Source organism: Pipistrellus hanaki (assembly GCF_964339955.1).
Source record: "Pipistrellus hanaki genome assembly, chromosome: 17".
Classification (NCBI taxonomy): domain Eukaryota; kingdom Metazoa; phylum Chordata; class Mammalia; order Chiroptera; family Vespertilionidae; genus Pipistrellus; species Pipistrellus hanaki.
In genome coordinates this window covers 9,962,427-9,989,236 of record NC_140519.1, presented here as the reverse complement: position 1 = coordinate 9,989,236, position 26,810 = coordinate 9,962,427, and the positions used below count along the sequence as shown (strand labels likewise).

Sequence of the window (26,810 nt, the reverse complement as noted above, 5' to 3'; positions counted from 1 at the left end):
CCTGGCCGCCGGGCTTCCGTTTCCGGGGGGCGCCGCGGCCGCTGAAGGTGAGCGGCCGTCATGGCGTTCTCGGCGCCGGGGGCCTACCTGACGCACCAGCAGAAGGTGCTGCGGCTGTACAAGCGGGCGCTGCGCCACCTGGAGTCCTTCTGCGTCCACAGGTGGGAGAGGCCGGGGCCGGGGGCTGGCTCCGGGGGCCTGCGGAGCCCGGGATCCCCCGGAGCCGGGCGTCTCAAGGACTTCGGGGACACAGGGGGAAGGCGGCCCCTCAGCCCACTGACCCGGGTTCGAGGCCCCTGGGCCTCAGTTTTCTGTTAAGAACGCAGCCTTCCGCATGGAGGGTTGCAGACGGCTCGGTGAAATAAAGGAAAGTGTCTAAAGCCGCAGGTGTCACCGCCTCCAGCGCTCGCTGGATAATAGCTGTCTGTATAACCTCGTTCCTAATACTAATATGCGCATTATTAATGATACTGTGTGCAGTATTTTCTTGGGCCTTCACAACAACGCTGAGAGTTAGGGACTGTTTAGCCTCATTTTGCAGATGAGGAACTAAAGACAGAGAGGGCAACTTGCTCCAAGTATTACAGCTGGGAAGTGGCCCGGCCAGGATTAAAACTCAGGTGTCTACACCCGATGCATCTCATTCTCCCGGCTTCCCATGAGCTTTCTTCCTTTTAGCTTCATCCATCCCTTTACTGCCTCCACACCCCATATACTTCTTCCCCTCCCACACAGTTTCTTTCCTCTATCCATCCGAGACTGGTCTTAGAACATAGTCTTGAAACGTAGATTGTTTTCGTGGCTCGGGTGCAGTACAAGGTGAGGTGACCACCCGAATGTGCCTCCACTCCCTTATCAGAATCCTAAAACCTCACCCCAGGAGAAGAGCTTCTGGGGAAAACCTCAGAACTTTGGGAAAGGCCTGGACGATAGATACCATGTCTAATCTCCCCAAATCCTTTTGGTTTAAGGGACAAGTACCGGTACTTCGCTTGTTTGATGAGAGCTCGGTTCGAGGAACATAAGGATGAAAAGGATATGGTGAGGGCCACCCAGCTGCTGAGGGAGGCGGAGGAAGAATTCTGGCACAATCAGCACCCTCAGCCGTACATCTTCCCCGACTCTCCCGGGGGCACCTCCTACGAGAGATACGAGTGTTACAAGGTGGGTGAGGACAGCACGTGGCTGACTGCCCCTGAGAGGGGGCCTTGGCTCCTCCAGGTCCAGAGTTACCCTTACGGAGGCAGCTGGATTTCCTTCCAGGTGACACCAAGACTTTTCTTTCCAAATTCAGCCCGTGGTATCTTTTTGGCAAAGCAGAATACTTGGTAAATAACTCATTTTTGGACCTTAAGGTAAACCGTTCAGGATTGGTGGTTAGAATTTCTGAGAAAGTCTAGATAATACTTCCAGAGAACATAAACCCACTGGATATTTAGGAGACACATGGGCAGGAATGATGCCAGTTCTGTCTGAACAGACCGTGCTACTTTTCAACCCCAGGCTTTTTTTTTTTACTCAAAGGCATCCTCCCTGCTTCTCTTCTGCTGCCCGGTGCGTGGTGTCAAACCGTCTGACGCTGGCAGTGGGATAAAATCCACCTTGAGTTTTGTCTGTTGTGCAGGACCTTTCAGGGGCGTGTGAATGTATCTTGTGTGATGACGCCATGATTTCCTCTCTTGACAGGTTCCTGAGTGGTGCTTAGATGACTGGCATCCTTCTGAGAAGGCGATGTATCCTGATTACTTTGCCAAGAGAGAGCAATGGAAGAAACTGCGGAGGGAAAGCTGGGAGCGAGAGGTGAGTCGTGCACGTGGGCCACGCCACGTGGTGCATTTTACCATGTGGCGTGGCTCACGTGGTCAACACCGGGAAGGAGCTCAGGTTTTGGCCCGCTGAGGAGGTCTGGAGTCCAGCCCTGACAGTTACCCTGGGCCCTCGCTTCAGCTGAGATACACATTTCTCAGCTCAATGTGGCACACACATCTTCCACATCGGTTACACTGTGTTCCCTTTCGGGTTTTCTGGTCCCTAATTTTGCTTTTCCCTTCTCCTTCTCCTTCACCCTTTGCCTTTCCTTCTTGCTATGCCCCGTTATCTCTTAACCTTACTTCCCAGCAGTGCCTTAGACACTTTCCATGTCTGCTTCACGTTTTTCAAAGCTTAATCTTGCTGTCGTGTGAAAGATATATTGGAGAGGGTAAGGTGACGAGTGGAGAGACCACTTTGAGGTTATTGCAGTTTATTCAAAACATTATGGCAGCCAGCACTAAGGTGCATGCAATGACTATGAGGGAAGCAGATTCAGGAGATAGTTGGAGGGATATAGAGGTAGACTGGATGTGGGGGGTGGGCACTGAGGGACAGTGAGGATCAAGAATAGTTTCCAGGTTATAAACTTCAACATCTGGAGTTTGCTGATGGTATTTATTGAGGTGGGAAAGGTGGGGCGTGAGGGGAAAGCATGTGTTAGGGGCCATTCTACTGCTCAGATTGAAGTGTGTTAAATTTAAGAATCCTAAGACATTACGTGCAGATGTCAGACTGATGTAGGAATCTGGATGTCAAAGGAGCTTGAAAGAAACTTGTGAGCTAACAGTTGCTTTCCACGTCAGGGAAGTGGGTGAGTCTCTACGGCAGACTAGGGAAAAGAAAAGTCGCAGGCGCTCCACTCGTAGAGGTCAGGAGAGGAGACCGAGGAGCGCCCACAAGGCAGATCCCGGAGGAGGTGTTTCGGGAAGGGCCAGGCCACGCAGCTCTGCTGACAGTTGGTAAAAGGTGAAACAGTGAGGACTGGAAATAATGTGCCAAGAGTTTGGCTGCAGGGAGGGCATTAGTGGGCGTGACCGGAGCCTTTTCTGGAAGGTTTAGTCACCCTGACAGCAGTGAGCAGAGTGAGGAAGAGAAGACAGGAGGGAGTGAGGATTCTTTTATATATATATATTATTGATATTTTCCAGAGAGGAAGGGAGAGGGATAGTTAGAAACATTGATGAGAATCATCGACCAGCTGCCTCTTGCACACTCCCTACTGGGGATGTGCCCGCAACCAAGGTACATGCCCTTGACCGGAATCGAACCCAGGACCACAGGCCGACGCTCTACCACTGAGCCAAACCAGTTTCGGCTGGAGTGAGGATTCTTGAGAAGGTTTGCTGAGAATAATAATGAGACCACATGATTGTTTCTAAGAGGAGAAATAATGGGGCGTGAGCCAAAACCGGTTTGGCTCAGTGGATAGAGCGTCGGCCTGCAGACTGAAAGGTCCCAGGTTCGATTCCGATCAAGGGCATGTACCTTGGTTGCGGGCACATCCCTGGTCGGGGGTGTGCAGGAGGCAACTGGTCGATGTTTCTCATCGATGTTTCTAGCTCTCTATCCCTCTCCCTTCCTCTCTGGAAAATCAATAAAATATATATTTTTTAAAAATAATGGTGTGTGATTTGGAAGGAGGGAGCGGTCGATAATGGTGATGAGGATGGAAAGGTGGAGGGAGTTTCGGGAAGAGGCGTGGGATCCCGAGCGTGCAGGAGGCCTGTCTCTGCATTTGGGAACGGGGTGTGGTGACTTGGAGAGCAGGAGCCCACGCTGCAGTGGCCGCTGTAACCTCCTCACAAACCTCACTCCTGTTACTGCCGTCTCTGCCGCGCTATCAGACAGCTCCTGTGCTGGGGCTCAGGTAACTGCGTTCCAGAATGGCGGTTTCTGGAGGGGCTTCCTAAGCCACTGATCTGGAAAGCCGGTCTCTGGGTTTTTCCTCCGTTAGGGCCTTGATAGTCTCAGGGATCCCGGACCTGGGGGAGATGGTCAGTATCAGGCATAGCGAGCATATTTTCCATGTGATCTTGTTGCTTGTCCTGGTTGCTATTGGGGGAGAGGGGCTTTAACATTAACGTCCCTAATATATATGAATTGCGATTTCTTTTTTTTTTTTTTTAATTTTTTTTTTTGAGATTTCTTAATGGTGATTTTGGGGAACACTTAGCTGAGAACAATAATCAGTTTTTGTTGGGGGAGGGAGTAGAGTTTAGGTGGGGAGACCGTAATCAGGGGAACTGAAGTAGTGGTCGTCATGGTTTGGGTTAATGAATAAGGTGGGTGGGAGAGTTTTTCTCACTTTGCTGTTTGAAGAATGGGAAAAGCTTTGAGGACACCTTTTCCGAGTTAAAGTGTGGCTCTCAAATAACGCAGGTGTGAACGAACACCACTCAGGAGCGAGCGTCAGAGAGCTGTGATGTGACAGCAGGACAAAGGCGACACTGACTGTGCAGCCGCTCCTTTGCTCACTGGTCCTTCCTTGCCCCCTTCCAGGTGAAGCAGCTGCAGGCGGAAACCCCAGCTGGTGGTCCCTTCACCGAAGCTCTGCCCCCTGCCCGGAAGGAAGGGGACCTGCCCCCACTGTGGTGGCACATTGTGACCAGGCCCCGGGAGCGGCCCACATAGACAGAGGAAGACATACCACCGTCCTGCTTGCAAGTGAAATAAGTTGCAGAAAATATATACACTTGCCCTAATAAAAGTAACAAGGTATGACTGCTGTGTCGTCTGTGTGAGGAGTAACGGGATGCAGGGCCGGCCGCTGCCTCCCAGGCTCCGTAGCCGTTGTGCAGAGACAGAAAAGTCTGTGACATGTCGCAGTCAGACGCGTTCTTTCTTCCCCATAAGTCACAGTGACCACACAGGTTGTCAATAAGGGACAACTGCAGCAGAACCGGGCACAAGACTTACTCTGAAGATGGAGCTGACGAGACTCTAGTTGAAGCTTGAATTAGCACTCGTGTCTGGAAGGAATGGAGGCTGAGAGAAGGTATACAAATATTGAGGACTTAGCTACCGTCTTGGTTTTCTAAACATTCTACTGATGCAGTTTGTTTTGATTAAACAACTCTAAGAAGTTCACATTCAACAAATAGACCTGGGCTCTCGGAGTGGAAGTTTGATGGGTAGGGTTAGACTCCAGTTGGGGGTGAAACCCACTTGTTTTGGAGGCAGTTTTCCAGCTTTGCTTCCTCTACTGTAGCTTGGATTGCCTGCAGACTCCAAGTTAGGGGTAAAGCAAAACTCCAACCATTTGAAGAGGTTTCTTTAAACAGTAAAGCCAGCCATGGCCAGTGGGGCTCACTGGTTAGACCATGGGTCTGTGCACTGAAGGGTCAAGGGTTTGGTCCCCAGTCAAGAGCAGGTACCTAGATTTCAGGTTTGGTCCCCTACCCCATCTCCAGTCGGGGTGCATAAAGGAGGCAACCAGGCGACGTGTCTGTCTCCCCCCACCCCCACCCCCACCCCCCACCCCCCCACACACACACACTGAAAAAGCAATGGAAAAAATATCCTTAGGTGAGGATTCACAAAATAGAATATAAATGCATTCTAAAAACAATCAACTGAACCCAACTACCTTTCCTTCTTAACAACTCATTGGAACTGCATTCAGGCAACTTCTGTCCTTAGGGCTCAAATCATCACAGAAATCATGTTTTTGTCAGTTTTCTAAGTAAGCAAAGTCTGAGTCTCAGTGCATCTTCTAACATTTGACGAAGAACAACTGAATTTTATAATATTTGAAACAACTTTTTTTTTCTAGTGGTTCTTTATTTATAATGTAGGCTGAAGCAATTGTTACAAGATAGAAGGGAAACACATTACACAATTGTTATTTATACAAGTTTAGAACAAAAAACTGCACAGCGAGAGGTCAACTCTCAGTACAAACTAGCAACTAAACCACAATAATTTACCTTTAGAAACGATTTCTTTATTTGTAGCTGTGACACTGCTTTTACAATATGCAAAAACACAAACAGGACTACCCAGGGTGTTTCGTCACATTCTTTCTACAGTGAATTTGGCAACATTTTATATTACATTTCTTCAGATTATACTAACGTTTAAAAACTAAACAAGTGAAAAGCTGTACCGAGGTACAGTTACATCCATTTATTTCAAAGATTTAAAATACCACTCTTACCTATTGTGATTACCTTGCAGTGATTTCTGCTTTTGCAAAAACCATCTCAAGCATCATATGCACAATGCATCAGCTACTTTTTCGTCATTGAGATTGGTGGGCTAAACCACAGGCACTACTGTTGCTTATAGTCTGTAAAAGGAGCTTGTTTTTCAAAGAAAAAAAAAGCTTAAATAGTTTCTAATAATCATGCCTTTGCTTTAAAGCCATAACATAAAATGTCCTTGAGCAATCACAGCAGTGTTAAATGTTAATATATAGAAGTAATGACTATACAGGTACGTTACTCTCACATCCGATGCAGTCATGTGTTAAAGCATAAGATTATGACTGAAGAGGGGAGCCAACAGGAACCTGCTGGGTCTGGGGGACCCACCAAGCTCCGATCATTCCTTGACAGGTCCGGCCACAGGGGGGCACTGTCAGCTGGCCCAGCTGCTAGGAATTGCTTTCTTTTTCATGTTTATATTCTCCAAACATGAACCCTCCAAATCTACAGATCCCTGCTGGCTTTAGGGGACGGGGATTGTAGTAAATTTAACATTCACTTAAAGAAGAAAAGACAAATCCATTCCAAAAAACATGACCTAAAATACAGAAAGAGCGACAGTCTAGTGGTCAGATTCCGAGTGACAATAAATAAATCCTCCTTTCTTCGTTGTTTAGCATGAAGCCAATTTAGAAAAACAAGCCCCCGGATTGGTAAACACATTGGCAAGTTGCTGGACGCTACGCTGGTTACTCTTGTTAAATCCGCTCAAGTTTTTTTTCAAAATATTTGGGCTTTTCAGTGCACCCAGCCTGCTGGGCACAGTTAAGTAAAAGGTATTTGCTTTATCTAAGAATTCCCTGCTATCGTGTTTAAATGTTTTCACATTTTTGAAACTGCCTTACCCTTTTGGATGCATCTGGATTGGATGAAAGTGGGTATAACAGACGAGGAACTAAGTGGGGGATAAATTCTATGTCTACCTGGTGGTGGCAGCATGCTCGGGGTTGGAGGTGGGTGCTGTGTGCAGTCAAGAGGAATCATGGGAGAAAAGAAGTCTTAAACACCTTACAGAAACAAACACTGCAATCCAGTATGGCTTATTTGGATGCATTAACCATGAAGCTACTAGAAATTCCACCTACGAGGCTACTCTTAAATGTGACAGCCGGCTATGTTGGCAGTGCCCCTCCCTGGCCCTCCCCCCAATCCCACAGTCCACCCTCCAGGTTCACTTCACTCCGAATGGTGCTCCTCCGCTTTGCTCGTTCGGAACGTCGTGTGTTTAAGTGAAGAGTTCACCTCTTACCTTTCTGTTTGTACATTAAAATAACTTGAATTTGCTTCTAAGCCAGACTTCTACAATGCATCTACAAAAGCTTGCAGGAAAAAAAGAAGAAAAAGATACCCCACTAGGTGGTTCCCCTGCCCTGAGCCCTCCCCCCTTATGCATTGAAAATTTTACAAAGACTTATAAAAAAGTTAAGTGGGAATTTGGCACCTTCAGAAAAATCAAAAGAGAAACCAATTTTAAATGTGCAGAAAGAAAACTGTCAATATTTACAAATTAAAAGATCAAGATTATGTCAGTTAACATATGTCGCTTTTAATTCTTATCTAAAGGTGTCGAGCACTTTCAAAAGAGCTGTATTTTGAGTTGCCTACAAAATCTTTCGTTTGGTTATAGATCGGAATGGATAAGACAGATTAGGGTTTATTAATTAAACAGTCCGTTCCCCGCTGGCAGCATCTGGCGAGCCTACGAGAAGCGAGGGGCCGAGCGGTCGTTGGTCGTGGTCTTCTTCAGCTTCACGCCCCTGCGGATGGCGTTCAGCATGTCTTCTCCCTGGGGGGCGTCCCTGGGGCTCAGGTCTGCGGGCTCCCGCTCCGGAGCCCGGCCCGGGGAGGCAGCGGCCCCCGAGCCTTCCCTCTCCTGCTCTTCGGCCTCGCTCTCGGGGATCGCCTGTCTGTGCTCCTCGGGGATGCTTGGCTTCGGGCCGGGGAGGGGCGGGTTGACGGAGGCTTGACCGCTCCACAGGGAGGACGGCATGCTGGCGACCCCCGGGGGGCCCTCGCCCACCGAGGGCGACTCGGGGCTGCGCTCGCCCCGCTCCTCCGGCCCGTCCGGGGGCGCTGGCAGCACCCCAGGGAGGTCGGGGACGGTTGGGGTCTTCACAGGGATCACGGGCGTCTTGATGGGGATGGGACCGGCTCCGATGGTGCCCCGGCGGACAGAAGGCTTGGTGGAAGGGGTCCGTCGGATGGTTGCAACCCCTGGGGTGACCATGGCCGGTCCCAGGGTGGTGGGGAGGCCAGCCGTGGAGGCCGGGCGCTTGGCCTGGAACATGCGTCGGTAGGACTGGCTGATGTCGCTGTTCCTCGGGATGGTGGAGGACTTGTCAAACTCCTGCTGCTGGTCTGCCTCCTGGTCACCACTTACCGAGAAATAATCGTAATCTGAAACTGATGATAGGATTCGATTAGAAACCTCCAAGGCAGCGGCTCTGCTTTCTGAGTCTTCTGTGTTGGGAGAACAAAAGGCACAAGAGGCAGGTGCTTAGCCACAGTCTCTCCCCAGGCCTCCCCCCCGGCTTCTGCCGTCCTTAGGCCCTTGGCAGGGACCTTCCTCCTGGTCCCTGACGTACCCCGGCGCCTAGAACGGTGCTGGGCATGGAGGCACGCAGCACGCACGGTGGAGAGGTGACGAATGGGAAACGGTGGGGCTGCGGCAACGCTCCCCGAGCATCTAGGGAGCGAGGCGGAGGAGGGAGATCCCCACGCGCTCCCGTCCGGATTGCAACCTGAGCCACAGCCCCAAACGGACCACCTCAGCCCTACGACTCTCTCACAATTCACTCAATATGCGAGACTATACAGTAGATGGAGGAACTGGCAACGAGTCCCTGAGGGCAAGGTACACAGTGGGTTCCATCAACAAAGGGTGCTCACCTCCTAAAAAATGGTATCAGAGGGGACAGGAAGCTTCCAGATTGCTGAACGGCAACACCACTGCCATTGTGGACCGTGGGAGCCAGCTGTGCTGTGTGTTACAGGCGTTTACAGCACCCCCTCCCGTGTGAGAGCCACAGGTGTCACAGACATCGCCAAGTGTCCCGTGGGCAGCAAATCCCTTTGATGGACTGCAAGCAGGGTCCGCTGTCACTGACCCGTCCTAGCTGTCAGACTGCCGTGCTCAGGCTCGGGAGTGTGGTGGGGAAGGGGCGAGGGAGGCGTGGTGGAGAGAGGATTAGGCTGGAACAGGTTCAGAGTTTGGGCTTCAGACTCTAACGGACCTTAGGTTCAAACTCTAGCTCTGCTGCTTATCGTGTGAATTTGGGCAAATTACGCAGGCTCAGTTTCCATGTGTGTAGAATGGGATAAAAAGACGTATGATATAAGCGATTGAGAACATTACGGGGGAAGATAAAGTGCTGAAACACAGGTGATGTTCTCGTTAGCGGCGTCCGTCTGAGTTCCCCTTGAGAACAGCCCTGCACCCCGAAAGTGACCATGAGCTGCAGCAGCCCGTCACCGGCAGCGGCCCCCACGGCCAGGGCAGGCCAGCTCTCCCAGCCCTCCCTCCCAGGATGACGTGTGTCCCACAGGACGGCCCGCCCCTGTGTCCCGGGAGGCCTCCCTCCTCCTCGCGGGCCCCGCGGGGCCCACTGCCGGTACCTTGGGAGGGGATGGTGTCCTCGGAGCAGCACGGGGTGGTGGTCTGGGTGCTGTAGCCACTGGAGCACTGCAGCGAGTCCCGGCTGCTCCTCTGGGTGTCCAGCTGGAGGCCCCGCGACAGGGCCAGGGCCAGCTCCTCGCAAGCCTCCATCTCCTCGCCGGGCTGCAGGGTGGAGGAGAGAGACAAGCCACAGGGCTGTGACTCCCCCGTCTCACATCCCCAGGGCCCTTCACCCTCTCCGAGTGGGGACCAGGTATTAGTCCTCATCTGCTCCTGGGAACACAGGGTCTATGGGAACTAACTTGCTTGGGCCCTACCCAGGCTCTAGACTCTAGGGGTGTCGAACTCAATCAGAGAAGGGGCCAAAATCTAAAATCCAGCCTAAATCGCGGGCCGAATGGTTTACTGAACAGTCATAAACTGACAATGTCATAAACTGACAGCGGAGTGCAGTGATGACAGCGCGGTGCGGGCCACATTGCAAGGCCTGGCGGGCTGGATTTGGCCCTCGGGCCTTGTGTTTGACACATGTGCTCCAGAGAGTTCTACAAGTCTGATTCCCACACAGGCTTTTCCCTGGGAGCCTTATGGAAACTGGAGAGGGGGGTGAGGGGGATGAGCTCCCGCAGCTGCGAGGTCCCCGATGCTGACCAGCATCTGGCCACCAGCCGGGTCCCGGGGGGCCCACCCGCCGGCAGAGAACAAAGCATCACCCTGGTGGCAGCGGACACGGTCATGCTCCGCGGCCTCTGCGCCTCCTCGGCGGCAGCCGACGGGCCGCCCGCGGCGGCGGGGCCTCCTCCGCCGGGGTCCTGCTCCCGCTTCTCCTTGCGGCGCTGTAGGGTGTTCACCAGAGGCTGGTCATAAGGCCCTGGCTTGGCCCAGTCCTACGTAGAACAGTGCGGTCAGGAACCGGGGCTCTGCCTCCCGTGAGGGCTGCGGGCCTTCCAGACGGGCAGCTGGTCCCCTTGGGGGAAGCTCAGGCTGGGACAGGTCAGCAGGCCCCTTCTATGCCCTCCCCTGGCTCTAAGGGGAGCAGGACACCCTGTGGGGACCCCGTGGTCACCTCCCGTTTCCTCACGTCTGCTCAGAGACTACAAATCCTCAACAACCAGACGAGTGGCCTGGGGGAGACTCCACTACCAGCTACCAGCTGTCTCGGTGTCTGAAGGCACCAGCCAGGGATGGGTCCAGTCTCCAGTGACTTCACTTGAGTGGAGTGGCCACCAGGGGGCACTGAGGGACCTGCAGCCACTCCCCCAGAGGCTGACCCTCCACTAGGAGAGCTGGGCCCCTAAAGGCACCTCAGGATGTGTCCTGAGGCCCTCACAGTGGAAGGAAGGCCCAGGGTGGGCTGGGAGGTTTGGGAGGGCCTGAGGGGTCCACACCACGTGTGAGGGATGAAGTTAAGACCTGCTCAGAATTAGGGACCTCCTCTCAAAATAAAGCAGAATGTCCTCGGGCATCCGCTGGACTTCTGCTTTTATACTGAAGCACACACGTTTTAATATAAGACAATGGAGACTGAAAACCAAGTCTATGTGTACTTGGATAAGCCAAAACGTATTTTGGGTTATGCTGTTATTACCATGTCCCAGTAAGGAACGTGGCCATGGGGGACAGACCCTCCCAGCCCTGATAACGGGCGCTCAGGAGGCCCCGTAGGGCCAAACTGGGACTTGGAACTGACGCCTCTGCAGGTCACATCTGTGTCTTCTACCCAATGGGGTTAACTCGTGTTTAGTAACGGGAGCCTCTGCAATCTCAGCTCCTGATGGGCTTGTCTGTCTCAAAAGCTGCCTGCCTCTCTGGCTCTCCTGGTGGGCATTCACTGGGGGAGAGGTGTTATGGGGAAGAAGGCAGAGTGTGGAAGGAGGGGGGGGGGTAATCAGGGTGAGGTTGGTGGGACAGGAGGAGGTGAGCACAGAGGCCATGAGAGAGAGGAGAGGAGGGCGGAGGGAGGAGAGACACAAACCTTCCAGCTAGGGATCTGAGATGACGGGAACATGCCGGGCCCAATGGTGTAATAATGAGCGTAGTCTGGAAGGTGGACAGAGGTGACCCGAGGGAGCAGGCGGGAGGCAGGCAGGCAATGAGGGAAAAGGCTTGCCCCCACGGGCCCCACCTGGGACTCACTTGATAAACTACAGTGAGTAAACCCGTTAGACAACTGGAAACGAAACAAAAAAGGAGGGAAAAAGGAAAAAAAATTAATATAACAGGACGAGTGGAGATACAAGATGGCATTGACATTCAATGAGAGGAAGCCCTGGACTTCTGTGAACAAGCACGGCCTGGAGCTCAGGGACAGCCAGGACGCAGGCAGGAGCGGGGGCAGAGCACACGTCCATGTCCTCGAACCCGAGCCCGTGTCCAGTGGAGGGCATTCCGCCCCTCCATCTGAGACAGCGGGAAGCCGTCTCCTCCACCGGGGGCGCTCTATGGTGTGTATTTAACCCACACAACATCCTTTCTCAGTGCTCCTCTCCTGTGGCAACCTTAAAAACCCTAAGTGCCTTCCCCTGAACCTGTTGGTTGTAGGTTTCGGAAACCATCACACTGCTTGTTCAGAAGCGGGTTCCGGGTCGGGGTGACCAGGGGGTGGTTTGCGGAATGAAAGGCGGAGAAGCGCATGGCCTGACGCAGTGAGATGTCAGGGCCTGCGGCGCGGCGGCAGGAGGGCGGACAGGCGGGGGGAGGGGGGTGCTGGGGAGGGGAGAGGGGTGAGCCTTCACACCTCTGAGTTCCCCATAGCCCGACTCCCCCTGGACGGTCTCGCGGTCATTGTTTAGGAGCCAGACACCCTCCGGGAAAAGCCCTCAGCCTCGCCCGGACCCCAGGCTGTCTGTGGCTTCTGAGTGGACTCTGCGTTTCCAGGTCCCGGTGCCTGCGGCAGGAGCGGCGGGCGGGGAGGGGGGCGGAGGGGGCCGTGGGGGCGGGCCCGGCCGGTCACCTTCTCTGTGGAGGCCCAGGCGCCCATGGTGGAGCCTGAGCTGACCGAGGTGGGCGAGCTGCACTCGCTCACTGACTGGCAGGTTTCGGAGGCTTCCGAGGAGGCCGAGCTGGACGAGTTCTGCAGCCGGGGAGGGGCCACACGCGGGGACCCAGGGAGTCCGGGCCACACGCCACCAGAAAGGAACGGTGAGTGAGAAATAAAAAGACGGGGGTGGGAAAGAGCACGCAGAGAGAGAGAGAGAGAGAGAGAGAGAGAGAGAGAGAGAGAGAGACAGACACATGGGAAAGGAAGGTGAGAGAAGCAGAGCGTTAGGGTTATTCTTTCCCAGCTGCACCCACATGCAGGCCCTCGAGCCCTTGAAAAGAAGCGTGAGGACCACAGGCGAAGCACCCAGGACCCTGACTGCACGTTATCCTGAACCGCACACAGCAGGTGCTCGAACCACTGAGTGGGTGAGTGACAACGACCATCTCCTCCACGTGCACTGGGTCCCCCTGGGAGTGCCCTGGGCCCTTCCGGGAATCTGCTTTCGTTTTTTCATTGTGAGCTGCCATCTCTGGCTCATACCATGTGCTGAAATCAGCCCAGCCCTGCCCGGCCAGGGTGGCTCAGTGGTTAAATGTCGAGCTATGAACCAGGAGGTCAGGGTTCGATTTCCCATCCAGGGCACTTAGGCCTGGGTTTCAGGCTCCATCCCTAGTAGGGGGCGTGCAGGAGGCAGCCAATAGATGATTCTCATTATTGATGTGTGTTTTGTTCTCTCCCCTCTTCCTTCCTCTCTGAAATCAATAAATATATATATTTAGAAAAAGTCAATAAAAACACCTTTAATAAATAAATAAACAAGCCAGCCCAGCCCCATGGGGTCTACTATTACTTTCCCAGAAGCACTCCTGTATTCCGTCTCGGAGGCAGGCCTCACGATTGTCACCCCTCCCACCGGCAAAGAAAGGTTCCTGAGAGGCACAGAGCACGAGCGTCCCCATCCTGCGAGGGCAGGACCCAGAAGACACCCCGCAGGGGGGGCTCCGTGCAGCCACAGCCGCTCCCGCGTTCCGTGTCTGGTTAGCCTGGGGACCAGAGTCTGCAGGTTTGGATTGATGTGACGTTTCTGCCACTTGTCAGTCAGGAATCCTGGGCTCAATCTCTCTAACCTGTTTCCGTCTTCAGAAGGGGGGTCAGTAGTAAGTAGCTAACGGACGGAAGGAGACAGAGCGAGGCTCTCTGTGCGCCGTGCCTCTGCCACACCTTCCCCGGCGTGAGAGCCAGTGAGCGCGGAGGCACCAGCACTGCTCCTCCAGGTTCCCCGGTTCAAGCGAGTGCGGCCTGAACAGGTCCTGCCGCTGTGACTTCTCGTTTTTTCTAAGCACCCCTTGCTTTGGTAGCCTCAGCGGCCTTAGGACCAGACCCTCGCCACAGCAGGGGCCCCCTCCGGGCACACCGGTGAAGGCACACGTAAGCAGAGCAGAGCTGAGGAAAGTGGGGGAACATTCTCTCTCACTGGGCTCTGTGTCTGCGGGGCGAGGGGGTGGGGAGGGGCGGAGCGGAGAAGCGAAGGGCTCTAACCCCTTCGGTGGCTCCTCCCTCACTCCCGCCCCCATGAAGACACATCACTGCCCTCAGGACAGTGCATCCTGGGGCCTGTGATCTGTGCATTTCCCCTCGACCTTATCGTTATCAGTAGCAGTAGTGCCTTTTTTAAAAAAATAGATTTTTCTAGTGAATTCTGCAGCCGCTGAGGACAGGCGCTAAAGCTGCTGGCCCCCATATCTCGGGCACCGGCTCTGCGGGTGAAGTGAGTCCCACAGGCCACCCCTGCCTCCCCGAGCGCCCCACACGCGGCCTCACACAGGGAGGCTGAAGCCCACGGCCCCCTTTCTTTAGAAACGGGTGTCAGTGCGCAAGACCGGGTTAGTTTGTCAGCCGATTAAAAACACAAAGAATTATGCTGCACAACGAATAGCCTTTGAGGAGCTGCACAATCCTGCTCTCCTTCCCGTCATGCAGCTCAGCGTGGGAGACACGTGGTGGGGGCGGGCGGACGGGCGGACAGACACCTCGGAGACCAGGCCGCCGCCCAGTCGGACAAGCACCTGAGAACTCAGGGCCGCGGCTCTCCCCGGAGCGTCTGCTTGACATGGAGTCTCTCTCCCAGGAAGACCGGCCCGAGTCTCCTGGACAGCGGAGACGACCTGCCCCGGGGAGCCAGGGGCTGCGGGCACCAGGTCAGACACGCCAGGCAGTCCCCACGCCCCGCAGCGGCTTCCTCTGCACAAAGGGTCCCCCACGCACTCCCCCAGGGGCGCCCCGGGCCTTAGAAAGCCTTTCCCAGGTCTCAGGCCAGTAAGTGCATGCGGGCGGGCCACCCACACCCCGAGCCTCCGTGTCCACAAACGGGCCACGGCAGCCTACGTGGTTGCCGGAAGGACCAGGCAGCAAACCGGAGACAGCAGCGCCTGCGGGCAAACGGGAACGTGGGCAAACAAGACAACAGCGTCCTGGACCAGAGGCCGCGTAAGCCTCAGCTCAACACGGACAGGACGGGCCGGACCCACCATGCCCGGCCGGGGCACGGGGGCACCCTGGGCCTTCCCACTCCGGTCTCTGTCCCGCTGCTTCCTCAGCGCGGCCGGACACCGGCACCGGGGCTGAGAGGAGGTGCTGCTCCGCGAGACCCTGGCCGGGCCGGGCCGGGCTGGCCTGCGCAGCCGCTGAGGCGGGAGAGATCGGACACCTCCGCTTCCCCCAGAAGCAAAGTGCCGGCAGGATGTGCTGCGAGGGCTGTGCTGAGCGATTCTCACTCTCAACATAAAGCCATACACAGAGCCTGAGTGACAGGGTTCCGGCGCTGCTCCCACACCCCCGCCCCGGCAGCATCTCAGAGAACGGAGAGGGGGAGGGCCCCACGGTGCCATGCCCATCGGCGCACCCACTCAGCGGGCACTCTCAGGGCCGGGCAGCCAAGCCTCTCTGAAGGCTAAGTGCTCAGGCGCGGGAACGCCCCAACCACCCTGTGACCCGCAGCCCCACCAGGGACATGGCTGCCAGCCCACCACCCAGTCTCCCTCCCTTTGGGAACCACTCGTGGAAAGGTGAGGCGTTAAACCGGGACAGAGGCCTGGCCGAGCCAGGGGCTCCGGCCCTCCATGGTGGCCTGGGCGCCAGGCGTGGCGGCCGCTCCCGGAGCCCGGGGCCCCTTACCTGGGGGGGGGGCCTCGGGCAGCAGGGGGCCCCTTACCTGGGTGGGGGCCTTGGGCAGCAGGGGGCGCCCTTACCTGGGGGGGGGGGCCTCGGGCAGCAGGGGGCCCCTTACCTGGGTGGGGGCCTCGGGCGGCATGGGCGCCCTTACCTGGGTGGGGGCCTCGGGCGGCAGGGGGCGCCCTTACCTGGGTGGGGGCCTCGGGCAGCAGGGGGCACCTTACCTGGGTGGGGGCCTCGGGCAGCATGGGCGCCCTTACCTGGGTGGGGGCCTCGGGCGGCATGGGCGCCCTTACCTGGGTGGGGGCCTCGGGCGGCATGGGCGCCCTTACCTGGGTGGGGGCCTTGGGCGGCAGGGGGCGCCTTACCTGGGTGGGGGCCTCGGGCGGCAGGGGGCGCCCTTACCTGGGTGGGGGCCTCGGGCGGCAGGGGGTGCCTTACCTGGGTGGGGGCCTCGGGCGGCATGGGGGACGGTGACTTGGACTGGAAGGCGTCCTGGGATATGAAGCCCGAGTCGTGCGAGGACACACTGGACAGCCGCACGGGCGCCTGCTGGGCCAGGTTGGAGCTGCGGCAGCGGTAGTGGGAGCTGGGCGAGTGCGAGTGCGAGCCGCTGGAGCGCGAGTCGCTGCTGTTCACGCTGTTCAGGCTGCTGCGGGGGAGCAGAGGGCGGGGTGAGGAGGGCCGGGGCGGGGGGGCACATAATGCCACGGGCTCTGCCTCGGAGCAGCAGCACCAGCAGCCAGATGTTTCCAAAGCCACTTCACTAGGCTCTCGAACAGGCCCCTCTTCCCTGAGCCCAGGGGCAGAGCGCCTGCCCAGGAGACCGGGTGCTCTGATGGGCGGTGTGGCCAGGCGTCCGGGACCTGGCGGCCTGTGACTCTATACAGAGCCAGGTCCTGCCCAGTTCTGCCGTCCTCGACCAGCAGGCGAGGGGACCTGTGTCTGTGGCAGGAGGAGACGGGGCTGATCGTATCTGCCGTCCGCCAGCAGAAAGCAGGCCCCGTGGCTGACCCAGGAAGGTCAGTGTGCCCTGGGTGGGATGTGCAAGGGTCGCCCTTGGCTGGGCCGTCCGGGTCCGAGAGACCAAGGTCATCCAGCCGACCGCTGCTCTGGCGGGGCAGGCGGCCACGGGCCTGTCCGGGGGCTCTGTCCTCAGTGTGTGATGTCAGTGTTGCGGGAACAAAGCTGGTGCTTTAACGAATGGCTCTACCCTGATCCTGGGCGTCTCGGTTAAAATATCTGTGGGCCTGGCGTTTACCGTCCCTCTGGCGAGACATAGGCAGCTTTCAGCGACTGAAGGCAATCCAAGCTAAGCCGCTTGCTTCTGAGAATAAACAGCGAACAGGATGTCGAGAAATTACACACGCCCTCTGGGCGTTCTGTCCGCATTCCATTTCCAGTCAAAAGAAATGTGCTCTGCCGTCTACACGGACTCAGGGAGTGGAAACCAGAGGGCGGAACGGTCCCCGGCCCAAGCAAGCAGAGCTGCCACCGCGGGCAGCCCCAGGAGCAGCCGAAGGATGGAATGAACAGCCCAGCCTGGGGTTCGAGAGCGCGGTGCCTGCTCCTGACCCAGAAAGACCCCTGCCTAACTGTGATGCTGAGTCAGGCACTGCGACTGTTCCACACGCGACTGTTCCACGCTGCGATGGCTCTGTGTGACAGCCCTGACAGGTGCACTGGGGCATGCTGGGAGATGTCGCTGCTGCAGGGGCACTGGGGGCTGACGGGGAAGCCAGGCACCTTGGACATCAGTGTGTCACGGCTGTCTCCTGAACCCAACACGGTAAGCCAGCCGGCGGGCCTCAGGGGCTGAGCATCAGTCTTTGAACCAGGAGGTCACAGTGAGGTTCTTGGTCAGGGCACATGCTGGGGTTGTGGGCTCAGGCCCTGGTGTGGGGCGTGCAGGAAGCAGCCCATCAATGATTCTCTCTCATCATTGACGTTTCTCTCTCTCCTTCTCCCTTCCTCTCTGACGTCAATAAAAACGTATTTTAAAAAATGTTTAAAAGAGTAAGAAAAAGCAGCACTGCCCCCAGCGCCAGGCGGAGCCGGCCCCTCTCACCTGCAGACACTGGACTTGCGGGACACGGTGGTGCTGGGGGACGAGGGCGGCGTCTGGTAGGACCAGCCGTAGTCCGAGCCCTTCAGGTCCAGGATCACCTGCGGGGACAGCCCGGCGGTGAGCGCGGTGCCGAGGAGGGAGGCCTTACCCGCCACCTCTTAAACCCGTCACACCCCAGCGCTGCCGCCGCCGCCGAGGGTGGGGATCACACTCCCACCCCATGGGCGTCACCATCCTTTCTGAGGCGAGCGGCCGTATAACTAACGGTAGGGGCTGAAATGTCAGTAAGGAGCGGGGGGAGACGCACGGTGACCGATCAACGCGTTACAAGAGCCGTCTGCGCCCATGGCGAGAACTGGCGGGGTTTTCGTCCTAAAGCACCACAGACCACAGGGGTCGCAGGGTTTGCTGGTCCTGCGTTTAGGCCATCAGAGCTCAGCGGCCCCTCGTGCCTATCTGCCCAGGATTCGCTATAGAACGTGCCAGACTCAAGAGCAACCCGGTTCTTTTCTTTCACAGCTACCTCTACGTCTGTCCCCCCAACTTGCGAGCTACGGGAGTGGAAGGTCTGCCTTTGGTTCGCACGATAGGTGCTCTGTAATGTCTGTCACTGAGAGGGAATGCATGCTGAGGTCTCAAAGAGAAATTTCATAGGATGGAAAATAGCAGCTCCCCAATTTGCCTCTGAGCTGGCTCTCCAAGGGGACAAGAATCTGATACAAAGGCCAAAAGCCACGATGTGATTCATCCGCTATTTCCCAGACACGTCTCTTCCCACCTGGTCTCAGGCCACAGACACCAGGCCCCACCATGGTGGCTAAATAAGTCCCCAGGAGGGGGCGTACAGGAAGCAGCCGATGGATGCTGCTCACAACTATGTTTCTCTCTTTCTTCCTCCCCACAACTCTCTGATCAATAAAAATATATTCTATAAAAAGGAAAAACAAGCCTATCTGACTATTAATCTCATGGCCTCTCCTTGGTATGCAGCTTGGCCAGGGGGTCACCCAGTCCCCCGGGAGCTGGTTTGAAGCACAGGTGACGGGACCCCACCCCCAGAGCTGGGCGCTTGATCCAGTGTGACTGTCACAGGAACCAAAACCAAGAGAGACCCTCACGCATTACTTAATTATAGTGGCTCACATGACGGCCAAGACCCACCCCTGCCATGAACCTACGTCTAGAGTAGGGGTGTCGAACTCAATCAGAGAAGGGGCCAAAATCTAAAATCCAGCCTAAATCGCGGGCCGAATGGTTTACTGAACAGTCATAAACTGACAATGTCATAAACTGACAGCGGAGTGCAGTGATGACAGCGCGGTGCGGGCCACATTGCAAGGCCTGGCCGGCCAGATTTGGCCCGCGGGCCTTGTGTTTGATACATGTGGTCTAGAGGGTGGATGGACACAGAGGCCAAGAGCACAGGCTCTGGCCCAGCTGGTGTGGCTCAGTGATGGAGGGTCGACCTGTGAACCAGGAGGTCTGGGTTCAATTCCCAGTCAGGGCCCATGCCCGGGTTGTGGGCTCCATCCCCAGTGTGGGGGTGCAGGAAGCAGCCAATCAATGATTCTCCCTCTCACTGATGTTTCCATCTCTCTCCCTCTCCCTTCCTCTCTGCAGTCAATAGAAATGTGTTTTTTAACGAGCACAGGCTCTGGAAACAGACTGCTTGGTTCAAATCCCAGTCCTGCCACCAGCTGGCTGGGTGAGCCTGGCTCAGGGACAGCTCCCAGCGCCAAGTGTCCTGTCAGAGGGGCCATTGGGGAAGGTGAGCCAAGGAAGGCCGCTCTGCACGGCCGGCAGAGGGGCTGTGACCTCACTGTGAGGCGTGACTGGGACTCGGAGGGAGGGATCCTGCCTCACGGGACCCTCAGGACCGGGAGCGCCGAGCGCCTGCCGCCGGCCTACCTGCTCACTGGAGGAGGGCAGCTTGTGGGGGTCCATGGTCAGGCTCTTCAGGTCTTCAGAGATGGTCTGCAGGTGCGTAATCTCCCCCAGCATGGAGATCTCTTCCTCCTGTGGGGGGCGTGGGGGGGGGGGGGCACAGCCTGTCATTAGCAGGGGGTCCGGTCATCGACCTGGCCCGACCGCCTTCATTGGGCCCCTGGCTGACAGGCCCCCGGGACTGGGCCATCTCTGCTGAAGGCACCCCAGCCTTTCTTTTGGGAAAAGGAGGTCTGCCACCATCGGATGGCCTGTGTGCCGCGAACAGGGATGCACCGAGGCCACAGTGAGCCCACAGGTCTGCCTCGCAGGGTGTGGGCCGCAGCTTCTGGATGGGCTGCCGGTGTCTTCTCACAGGTCAGCCCCCGGCCCTCATTTCCTTTAAACATGAGCCTGTGTTCCCTGGCCAGTGGTCCCAGTGGGCTGGGATACCCTATGCACCCAAAGGTCACCTGTTCGATACCCAGTACATGCCGGCTGTGGGCTCAATCTCCAAGAGGGGGCGTATAGGAAGCAGCTGATTGATGCTGCTCACATCAATGTTTCTCTCCCTCCCCCTTCCTTTTCCTCTCTAGTCAATAAAAATATATTTTATAGAAAGAAAAAACAGGCCTGTTTGACTTGTGGAGGCTCTGCCCGTATTAACCTCACGGCCACTCCTTGGTATGCGGCTTGGCCAGGGGGTCACCCAATCCCCGGGAGCTTGTTTGAAGCACAGGTGACTGGGCCCCACCCCCCAGAGCTGGGCCTGAGAATGTGCATTTCTAACCAATTCCCAGGTGACGCTGCTGGCCTGGGGAACACACTTTGAGAACCACTCTCTTGACTCGGGGAGAAAAAGTAAGCGCAGCACCTGGTGCTCCGAACAGCAGAGCTGTGGGCGTGGGCCGCGGGCAGCAGCATCGTGCACAGAAGCCCTGGTCCCTCCCATGTGATTCCCGGCGCCGCAGCGTGGCGGCTCAGTGAGGAGGAGGGCGTCTCCTCCCCGGGGCGCCCAGCCTCCTGCAGCCCCCACCCTGCCCCCCGGACTTACGATCACCGGCCGCAGCATGGAGATGAAGGTGCAGAAGCGGCCGCGCTCCTCAATCAGCGCCCGGCGGACGGCCTGCTTCTCCGTCTCCTCCAGCAGCAGGTACTTGTCGTTGACATCCTGGAGCGCGCTGTCCAGCTGCGGCTGGATGTCGCCCCTCCCTGCGAACGACAGGCCGGGCGGTGCTGAGATGGCTCCAGGAGCCGCCCTCTTCCCGGGAGCTGGGGTGGACGCCACACTCCCCGGACTCCACAGTGACGTAGTGATACCCAGAGCGGACTTAGGTGGCTGCTGTCTGACCGGCCACTCCCAAGTCCCGGTGACCCCGGCTCGTCCCTGCGAGGAGGGCTCCCGGGTGGCGACTCCTGACCTGCCCTCTTGCCTCGGGCAGCCCCTCAGAGCCAACAAAACCCCAGGACGTGGCAGCCAGACGAACTCCCTCCTCTGGGCACAGTCCGAACAGCCCAAGGGGTGAACAAGGCGAGGGCCTGTGGATGTCCCCAAAATGGGCAGAGCTGGCTCTGCTGGGCCGACCTCCAGCGAAGAGCCTCTGTCTGCACAGGAGTTTGCCCGGAAGCAGGGGTGGCCGGCGTCAGCCCCGCTCCAGCCCAACGCCCTGGCTGTCAGCGGGACCCCCAGGGGGAGCTCTCGATGCCTTTCCCGTGAAACAAGCCCGTAACCCAGGGGTCTCAGCCCGTCCACCCACGAGAGACTGAAAGTGGAGTCGATGCTGAGCTGGTCCGTGTCCAGCCGGGTCCACAGACCCCACTGCGGAGGCAACCACTTCTCGAGTTCAAAACAGGGTGTTAAAACCTTTGAAACAATTCTAGAATGCGCTCGGCACACTGTCTTTATAAATAAAGTTTTATCAGAATACAGCCACGCCCCGTCATTTACACAGCGACGAGGCCCACTCCTGCTGCAACTGCAGGGCAGCACCTCCATGACAGGCTTCACATCGGGCCCTGGGGGCAAGTCTGCCGCCCTAGGTGACACACAGGGACGGGGCCCTGGGGCAGGGGAGCGGCTACTGTGAACCCGACCAGCAGAGGGGACGAGGTCACCCCCTGGGAGGCCAGTGCGTGAGCTTCCCCGCTTCCGGAGTTAGAAGGCACAGGTCTCTGTGTAACGAATAGGACTGAGCTTTAAAAGTATACTTACAGCGAAAAGCAAAGGGACCAGAACCAAGAGTGATCTAATCTCACGCACAGAAGGCTACAGGACTCTGTAATTACAGAAGACTCACTCTGAACAGGCACGGCTATGATTACAGGACATCCAAGCTGCGGTGCTCTAGACCAGGTGTGATCTGTCGGGATTGTTGTAATTACAGCTGCAGCGAGCACATTTCTACCCGGGATGTGTCGGAACCTGAACACAACGTTTACTTCTTAACCTAACCGACACAGCGTGCAACCGTGTTTGTGAAAAGCAGCCGCGGAGGCGGTGATGCCAGGCCCAGGGCGGACCACGGGCCTCAGACGCCGCGGTCTTTGCAGGCCCACAGGTCAGGGCCCGTGGATGTCCTGTTTGTTCCCGCCCTCCCCCCCAACACCTCCGCATGCATCCCGGCCGCGCCAGCTCCCGCCCACACGGGCTCTCTCTACCCACCCCTTTCGCCTGTCACCATCCTCACTGGACAGCTGCAAGGCCCTCCTCTGTCACCCTGACTGCGTTTAGATCGCAGCCCCGATGCCTTTAAAAATGTGAGCATTAGCCGGGACCGGTTTGGCTCAATGGGTCCCAGGTTCGATTCTGGTCAAGGGCATGTACCTTGGTTGTGGGCATATCCCCAGTAGGGGGTGTGCAAGAGGCAGCTGGTCGATGACTCTCTCTCATCAATGTTTCTAACTCTCTATTTCTCTCCCTTCCTCTCTGTACAAAATCAATAAAATATATTAAAAAAATAAATAAAAAATAAATAAATAAATAAAAATGTGAGCATTAAACTTCTTGTCAACAGCTCCCGTTTCGTTCAAGAAAAGTTCCATGTCCTTAACCCGGCCAGCCTACCAGGCATGCACGGGTCAGCCGGTCCACTCAGGGCCTCGAGCCCCTCACCCCCTCCCTTCCCTCCCCTTCATCCACCTTCACAGCCGCTCTCCCTCCTCCCCACCCGCCTGGCCGCTCACCCTGCTCCATCCTCAGAAAAACCCTCCTCAAACCCTCTCCCGAGATTAGGATTCGGCCACGAGAGCTCAGAAGGTCCCTTCATGCAACGTTCACGACACTCCCCAGGACTACTAGTCAGTCCACCTTCCTCTCTCTGGTTCTCTGAGTGACATCAGTCTCTCCACAGATCCCGCCGGACCTTCTGGCCCAGCACACCTGCCTGCAGGGGAAGGAGGCGGGGAGAGAACAGCTCCCCCTGTGTTCGCTCACCATCCTCCATGGCTTCGGCCTTAAATGGCCTAAGACCATAAAACCAGCGAATTCCAGGCCAGCCGAGCTCCGAAAGGAGGGAGGGGCGTCTCCCGTGGGCTCTGCAGATCGAACTCCTGCTCGTGACCCGGCCTGTCCAGTCTCAGCCACCTGGGTCTTGGGAATGTTTTACTTCTGCCAGTTTCCAGGTCTCGGTGCTGCTGGCACAAAAGCCAGGAGCCCTCTGCTCCCCAGGGGAAGTCACATGACTCTTCTTTTCCCAAGAAATGCTCCTGGGGCAATGCCCTAGGAATGGGCAGGTGCTAGGCATGGCTCCCTGAGAGGAAGGGGGTTTGGCGGCTGTCTGTTAACTAAGTAGGGAGAGTTCACAGACCTTCCTGGGGTAACATAAAGGTTCCATATCTTCCCATCATTTACTCTGTATTTTCTTTAATCCTATATAATAAAAGGCTAATATGCAAATCTTACTAAATGGTGGAACAACCGGTTGCTATGACACGCACTGACCACCTGGGGGCAGATGCTCAACGCAGAAGCTGCTCCCTGGTGGTCAGTGTGCTCCTGCAGGGGGAGCACTGCTCAGCCAGAAGCCGGGCTCATGGCTGGCGAGCTCAGCGGTGGTGGTGGGAGCCTCTCCCGCCTCCACAGCGGCGCTAAGGATGTCTAACTGCCTGTGGGGAACAGGCCTAAGCCGTCAGTCGGACATCCCCCGAGGACTCCCAGACTGGGAGAGGGCACAGGATAGCTGAGGGCCCTTCCCGAGTGCAGGAATTTCATGCACTGGGCCTCTAGTTTTTACAAAATGTTCAAGGCAGAAATTAATGCGCTCTTTGAACAAAGGGGGAAACTGAGCTGAGGGAGGCAACGTGGCTGCCTCCAAGCTGGGGGTGTCTTTCTTGTTCAGAGGCCCCTTCACGCTCACAGCAAACATGCCCGGAGCTGAGTGGCCCACGTCCGTCCATGACAGCCCAACTAAAAAGCCAGTCGGAGCATCAGCGGGAGGTGGGACCTCCAGCCTCTCCCCACACACCCTGCAGCCCTCACCTGAACCTCCCGCTGGACCAGGCAGACGCCAGGCTCAGGGGGAGGGCTTCCCCGCGGAGAAAGAACCCAGGCCGCACCGGCCACGATCGCTGTCAGGAAGCATCCAAAGCCATTTGTTTTCCGAGGACGGGTGTCTGAGGAAGCCGCTAGAACCCCACAAAATGACTTCCATCTGCCCTGACACAACTGTCACCGTATTTCACTCTAACAGGCCCCTCCCCACAGCTTCGCACCTCACAAATCAAGCTGTGTCCTACAGTAATGGCGCGTCCCCACAGTTTAACCAGCAGGGGCTTCTTTTTCGTGGTTCAGAAAATAATGGTGCGTCTGACAGCGGATGGCATCTTCAAGCCGGTGACAAATGGGATGTAAGCACAGACACGGGCATGCAGGGTGAGCTGGGGATTCGGTTCTGGAATGAAAAATCCCCTTTTCCAGTGGAAGGCGGCTCCTATTATCCATCCATAGGTCTCTCCAAAGGCCGGCAACAACGGTACTGGGCCGATTCCCCAACGTGAACAGAAAGACAGACTGGAGGCTTTTGACTTAAACATTTTCAAACTCAATTTGTCATTCTGCCAACAGGCTGGGCCTGTTCTCCTCCTCTGTGCGCTGTGGACAGTACTGAGTTCCTACAGCTCACCCGGCTCCTGAGGCCGAACAGCCTCACTCCTATGACGCACTCAGCACGCGGGGGGGCGCTGGGTGAGCGTCAGAGCCATCGGGCCACACGGTGTTCCTGGCACCGCAGAGCATGGTGGGTTTTTAAATAACAAGCATTCAGTTCGAGGCCCCATAACCCTTCCCCTAAAGGTAGGCATTTTGTCATTGAGATTCGCTGGTGCTGAGCAGGCAGCTGTCCATCAAAGCGAAGATTGAGAGGAGACAGCTCAGAGAGCCACAGACACCACCCCGCGGTGACCCGTGGCTCCCACGGTCACCTCCTGTCACCTCCTGTCACCGAAGGCCCCTCCTCTGTGGTGGAGAACCCTCCCACCCTCCACCCAGTCGCCGGAGAGGGTTTCACTCTCTTCACTGACTTTCTCCCAGACAGCTCTCGAACCCGATCACCGCCCATCCCTGGGCCACGGGCCCCTCTCCCCTGAACAAAAGCCACTCGCTAGCATGCCAGCTGGGCCACTGATCCAGACAGACACGGCCTGTCGGATCCAAATGGACACCATCACAGCGGGACTTTCCAGAAACCAAGAAGTCTCCTAGGGCTTCCACACTGTCCCCGAAGTCAAGTCTTTCCCGATGGGGTCCCGCTCACCTCCGCCCAGCCCTGCACCTGAGGAGACGAAGCCATTCACCCCTGGGCCAGGTCTCCGACCACAGCCTGACCTCCCAGCTCCCCTCAGCCCCAGGCTGGGGCTCAGGGAATGGGGCGACGGCTGGGGAGGCTTTGGGGTGATGCAAGGCTCTGCGATGAGGTGGTGGGGACGGCTGCACAGCGCTGTGAACCCACGAAGCGCCAGCACGTACCCGTCCAACGGTCAAGGCTACGGTCATGACATTTGTCCCGAGCACGGAGCACCGCCTCACCGCCCTCCGGGGACCCTCAGCCCTGGCCGCTGATTCCCAGCACAGCGTGGGGCCTGGGGAGGATCCTCAGTCATAAAGCTGGGGAAGCAGCAGTCCCCCGTCACCATGAGGGGAAGTCGAGGCAGAGCTGTGCCCCCACCTGTCAGGGGAGACCCGTGTGGTGCGGGTTTGTCATCGTTGGTGACAGAATTCCACCCAAACCCCTTAGGAGCTGCCCGGTGCGAGTGCTCAGACACACGGACACCTCGCAGACCGGCCTTCCGAGACAGACGGACAGCCCCGAGACGCCCAAGAACAATTTGAAGGTTTAGTAGCAAAATCACCCGACATTCAATTAAGAAGAATCATTCTGATTATTGGATTTGAGCATCCGATACCTTTGAAGTGAGCCATTCCACAAACTCTGCTGGAATAAGAAATACTTTGGTTTTGATTCTTTTTTAAAAATGAATTCTAAGTTTTGGGACAGAACTTTCTAGTTCTGGGGAGACAAAATGAGACAAAGTAAAAGATACTTTGCCATATTAATACAACCAAATCTGCTTTGGAAATTACTATAGGGGAGTTACTGAATGTGGCTCTACAGGTTTCGTTTGTGGTATAAACACACACACGCACACACACGTATGTATTCTTAGATACATATGTATGTATAAAGATGTTTATTTCCTGGGGAAAGGAGGGTTTAAATCACTCTGTATTTCTTCTTTCCATGAGTCTAAATTAGATTATGTTGATTCAAAAGCTCTTTGAATGTCGTGCTAATCCATTCAAGTGCCAAACATGGAAGGAAGAAAGTGATCGAAACACAGGCACACACGATTTCCTTGAAGTTATGGAGAATTAAGTAGGCACCGCTGATTGTTCTGAGCTGGTAGGAGAGCGTGGGCCACTGGCATAGGCCTGGACAAGCCCACAGCAAGGACCACACCGTGACCGGCCACCGGAGGTTGGATGGTAGACTTACCGAGAACTTCCACTGGCGGGGGACACGGGAGAAAGTGCAGGAT

The 26,810-nt window shown here is 56.5% G+C and overlaps 2 protein-coding genes across 22 annotated transcripts in view; one reads left to right on the top strand and one right to left on the bottom strand.

Moving 5' to 3' along the window:
* Nucleotides 1-2: 2 nt before the first annotated feature.
* Nucleotides 3-4,530, top strand: NDUFB9 (NADH:ubiquinone oxidoreductase subunit B9). The gene is made up of 4 exons (XM_084864884.1): nt 3-161; nt 972-1,164; nt 1,687-1,800; nt 4,312-4,530. Exons 1-4 carry the CDS (start codon nt 61-63, stop codon nt 4,441-4,443), a joined length of 540 nt encoding a protein of 179 aa, XP_084721010.1. The 5' UTR covers nt 3-60; the 3' UTR covers nt 4,444-4,530.
* A 1,041-nt stretch (nt 4,531-5,571) lies between these two features.
* Nucleotides 5,572-26,810, bottom strand: part of MTSS1 (MTSS I-BAR domain containing 1) — a 125,674-nt gene continuing 104,435 nt past the window's right edge. Inside the window, exons 7-16 of one of the 21 annotated variants that reach the window (XM_084864841.1) lie at nt 26,768-26,779; nt 20,833-20,990; nt 19,764-19,871; nt 17,856-17,953; nt 16,229-16,439; nt 12,587-12,706; nt 11,609-11,803; nt 10,347-10,520; nt 9,633-9,795; nt 5,572-8,477 (exon numbers count right to left, since the gene is read on the bottom strand). In XM_084864841.1, the coding sequence (XP_084720967.1) occupies nt 7,717-8,477; nt 9,633-9,795; nt 10,347-10,520; nt 11,609-11,803; nt 12,587-12,706; nt 16,229-16,439; nt 17,856-17,953; nt 19,764-19,871; nt 20,833-20,990; nt 26,768-26,779 (2,000 nt within the window). In that variant the 3' untranslated portion in view covers nt 5,572-7,716. The remainder of the gene's footprint in view (nt 8,478-9,632; nt 9,796-10,346; nt 10,521-11,608; nt 11,804-12,586; nt 12,707-16,228; nt 16,440-17,855; nt 17,954-19,763; nt 19,872-20,832; nt 20,991-26,767; nt 26,780-26,810) is intronic. The other 20 variants (XM_084864856.1, XM_084864855.1, XM_084864842.1 and 17 more) reach the window with 20 other exon arrangements.

Coding starts and splice junctions, on each gene's coding strand:
- NDUFB9 (XM_084864884.1), top strand. CDS start 61: ATGGCGTTCTCGGCGCCGGGGGCCTACCTGACGCACCAGCAGAAGGTG. Junction 162..971: donor GAGTCCTTCTGCGTCCACAG/GTGGGAGAGGCC, acceptor TTTTGGTTTAAG/GGACAAGTACCGGTACTTCG. Junction 1,801..4,311: donor GGGAAAGCTGGGAGCGAGAG/GTGAGTCGTGCA, acceptor GCCCCCTTCCAG/GTGAAGCAGCTGCAGGCGGA.